Below are 4,725 nucleotides of genomic sequence, written 5' to 3'. Positions count from 1 at the left end.
TGCAAAGCTGTGAAGAAATTAATACTATAATCAAACAAAATGGGGTTGTGCATTAAGGTTTGGTTTTGTGTACTGAGTGTGTTGGGGCTGGCAATTATGAGTGATCTTGCCAACGCTCAAGATTCACAGAAAGACTATCTGAATGGACACAACCCTGCACGATCAGATGTTGGTGTGAAAAATATAGTTTGGAATGACACAGTTGCTGCTTTTGCGCAAAAATATGCTAATGAACGTAAAGATTGTCAACTGGTTCATTCAGATGGTGGTGGCATCTACGGGGAGAATATTGCAATGAGCACCGGTGACATGAGTGTTGCAGAGGCAGTGAAATTGTGGGTGGATGAGAAACCCTTCTACGACTACACTTCCAACTCTTGTATTGGTGGAGAGTGTCTGCATTACACTCAGGTTGTTTGGAGAAAATCGGTGTATCTTGGATGTGCCAAAGTACGTTGCAACAATGGCGGCACCTTCGTCACTTGCAATTATTCTCCTCCCGGCAACTATATTGGCGAAAGACCATACTGATTTCCTTCATCGTAGCTGCTGCAACAATCATGCATTTCAGATCTATTACATATTAAGACTATAAAGTATAATAAATTTTCATTCTTGTAATGTTTTTCATTCTAGCATAATAATGCTTGTCTTGTGGGTACTTGATGTCTTTTGTTTGCTTGTGTTTTTTCTGTAATTTCTTCTCTTTTAACTTAATTAATGGCATGGTGTGTTTGGAGAAATATATTAATGAAATTATTACAATTTATCTTACTACTGTTGTCTAACTAAAATATTAGTTATTCCAAAATAAACTGAAATTTTAGAATTAACATTTTTTGAAAAAACTAATAATATTATATTCCAAAATATTAGTTATTCACATGCCATTTTACTAATGTTAATAGATAAATGATTATATTCTCTTCCCTGTCTTGTCCACTCATTAGTCAGAGGTAATAAAACAAACCTACTCCTGTACACAATTTCATAAAAGGAAAAGGAGAATTATATAAAAATAAATAAAGAAAATAAAATATTAATCTACTTTATCAAAATTAGATTTATATCTCATAAGGATGTAAAATTCATAATAATAGTAGAAAAAAAAACATACTTCAACAGAGGGTAACACGAGAAATAATTAATTAAGATAATACAGGAAAACATGAGGAGGGACAGAAGAAAAAGAACTATAACATGTTAACAACTTTTTTTTTTACAATATTTTTATAATAGATAATGTGTCAGTGTTTTATAGATTGATATATTTAAAATAAACCAATCATAAACTATTACATAGACTGTTGTAAAAAAATTATTAAAAAAAATTATTAAAAAAATATTTATCCAAGAAAATAGAACACATGGTAGTTGAATACAGGAAAAAGATAGATTATGAACGGAAGGCCTCAATCTTATACTCAAGTTATCTTTCTTTGTGTTTAACTTCTTCCGCTTAGGGGTATCAATAAGTATAGATTATGTGATCCGCATGCTCGTAAAAGTGTCAGATATGTTAATCTCGTATGGTCCGTTGTTCACAAGGGCCAACCCAGGGTGAGGGAGATTGGGAGGTATAATCCGTTTGTGTGAATTTTTCTTCAAATATATTTATAAATTATGATTATGATGTGTTCACTTATAAGTTATATCAAATTTTATGTATATTTATTATAAATTAAGTTTACTTTTAAAAAAAATCTTTAATAAGTTCTTAATTCTATTTGATAACTTTAAATTTAGTTTTCATCGTTTAGTTATATATTTAGTATGAAATTTCTAATAAGGTAGTTACGCAATTAGAAATTTTTAAATTAAGAAATAGGTTTATAAAATTTATTATTTTTACAAATTTAATCAAATAATAATAAGGTTATTAAAATTTTGCATCTAACTATTTTACATACTATAATTTAGAAAGAAAATTATAAAATAAATATTTTTTTATAAGCCGGTCCACGAATTAAATATTATGCAGAATTAATTAAAAAAATTAACTTGTGTTTCTTATGCAGGTAAGTTGACCCGGTTCACTTTTTACAATAGGACAGATCAAATATAGAGAAAACATCTTATTATATGAAACTTAAATAAATGGTTTTTTTTCAACTAAAATATTAGGTATTCCTAAAATTAATAATTTAGAATTACCGAATTCTGAAAAAAAAAATCTCCTGCTACATCCCCTAAGCTTTCTAAAATTATACCCTTTTTTTATCTTATATCCTTAAGTCTTCCTATATATCTTAATTATGTATTCCCAATGTTATATAAAGATTAATTTTATATACTATATCACCATACGTCAAATATTGATTTGTCTCATAATGTACTTGTGGTTTACTATTTGTTTTTCCTCATTGAATTTTCTCACAAAATTAGATATTCATTGAAACATCAAATAGTGCATCTTCAAATTTAATTCAATTTTTGTAGCATGTTTACGACAGTTTGGTTTATTGAAAGAATAATAAACTTACACTAATTTGTATGTATGATCAAATATAAAAATCTATTCCATCTTGTATTAGAAAATATGAGGAAATTAATTTGTGGTGGAATAAAAAAGCAGGCAAATTGATTCTGCATGCGTATATCCATTGACCAAGAAAACAAAAAGCAGAAAAATGGTGTTGCACAGATTAACTTTTATTTCCTTCTAAATTCATCATCAAAACATTTGACCCTCCTTGATTGAAGCTGAGTGACAAAATTAAAGCCAAAAATTTCCTTTCAAGAGAAGAAAACTATTCAGTCTAAGTTATGTAACATGTTGGTCGTGTTTCTGCACATGTATTTCGTTTTGTGTTCATGTCACGAGTCATGTTGCATGTTTCTTGTTGCTCCATTTGCTTATGATAGTAATTTTGTATGAAAATTCTGAAGACTTTCTATAAAGAAAATAATAATAATAATAATATTAATATTATTATTATGTAGCTAACTAGAGTTTGGTACATGCATGCACCAATTAATACCAACTAGAAGGGATGCATCTTAGAAATCTTCTAACTTTTCTTTCCATTTACCTTCTCTTACACGGCGGTATATCATTATTGTATGCCCATGGATGGTCATGGTCACCATCACAATCATAGTCCAGATTATGTCATCCAATAACATTCAAATCACATACATAGTGGAAACAATGACAAATGTAGAAAACTGAGTGATTTTATGGTTATTTTACTTTTCCTAATCTTACAATATGAAATAAACTAATATTCCAATTTTATTTAGACTAAAAATGCGGACTCGTCTAATAATACAAAATAGGTACGTATAGACGACAGAAACTTAAGTTGTTACATAATCCTTTTTGTTTTTAGTAAGGGAAAAATCACATTTAAAAAAAAATCAGTAATGCAGTTAATTAATTATGAAAAGTTTTGCTGACTCGGTCAAATTTATGTTTCATAAAGAATATGCTAAATAAAATGTAACAAATACTATGGTAAAGAAATTTTAATGAAAATTTCAGTTACATAACCAAAACAAAAGGTAATAGAAAAACTACAGCTACAGTATAAAAAGCTTCGTCCTCCTAACACATGTTTAATGAAAATTGTGGAAGTAGTATATAGACTCAACACCGCTAAAGCAGACACTAATTAAACATTGTTGACTTAATCGGAACCTAATTTCAATTGAGAACGTGTCATACTAAAAAAAACAACCTTTGTGCAAAATCAGTTTCTTTACATTTCTATAGTCAGCTGTATTGTAGGGCTGGACGTCCCTACATACTAAGGAAGAGATGAATGGCCTAACTTAGTAGATTCTCTTGACTAAACCAAAATAAGTTAAAGATTCTATACGGATTATTTGTTAACTTAAACATCGAAGTGTCTTTGCCAGATATTTATGATCGGTTGGAGCGGAGACAAAGACAGAGTGAAGATACAGTTATTATATAGTATCGGAGAAGAAATTGTGAAGATGTTTAAAGTTACTTAACCCTATACCTGAAACCGTATGAAATATTAGTGTTTGAAACTTCTTTTTAGATATTTTAGAATGTTTCTGTATAGATTGTGTAGGACCGAGAGACTAACCCATCTAACGTGACTTTCCTATTTTCCAATGCCTGAGTCGCCTACTCCGCTCGGTTGTACTCTTGATTAGGGAAAGATACATGCAAAAGGCACTTCGATGCTCAAGTTAGGAACGGTTTAGTGAATTATTTATCACAATTGAATATTTTGGATCTAGTAGAACTTACCTGCCTTTTGGCCATGTCCTCATATTTATAAGTGTTTCATGATCTTAAACTAGCACAGCTCCAATAAAATAAACACAGACTTACCTTTAGATTCGTTTAGTTACAAATTAACGACTTATCAATATCTTTAATTAGATATCTTTGATTATTTTACCGTCTAGATTATTGTCCCAATAATAACTTAAACGCTGACCCAATTATGATCCAACATTGTTGATGTTGCAGATAAATCGATCGATCATTGTTGATGTAGCGAATGGACCGATCTGTCGTAGCAGATGGACCGTTTTTTATCTATACTATATATCATACATAAATCATTCTCCGTTTGGTCTATATTATATACCAAAGGAATATTAAAAGATAGACCGCAACCTCAGCAGCAAGTAATACAATTTCTTAGTCAAACACGCATTTCCATTTTGAAAATTCTACCATATGTTTGCTTACAATAAATATTTTCTGTTAAAACCCTATAAATACCTCGCAAAAGCTCCACC

General features: G+C 29.8%; 1 protein-coding gene across 1 annotated transcript; it reads left to right on the top strand.

Annotated features, from left to right (window-relative positions):
- LOC108342629 (basic form of pathogenesis-related protein 1) lies at positions 1-592 on the top strand. The gene has a single exon (XM_017580424.2). It carries the CDS (start codon positions 40-42, stop codon positions 529-531), a length of 492 nt encoding a protein of 163 aa, XP_017435913.1. The 5' UTR covers positions 1-39; the 3' UTR covers positions 532-592.
- Positions 593-4,725: the final 4,133 nt, after the last annotated feature.

This window comes from Vigna angularis, chromosome 6, assembly GCF_016808095.1.
Source record: "Vigna angularis cultivar LongXiaoDou No.4 chromosome 6, ASM1680809v1, whole genome shotgun sequence".
NCBI classification, from domain to species: Eukaryota; Viridiplantae; Streptophyta; class Magnoliopsida; order Fabales; family Fabaceae; genus Vigna; species Vigna angularis.
The sequence above is the reverse complement of the archived record's forward strand: the minus strand, read 5'-3'. Positions and strand labels throughout refer to the sequence as shown.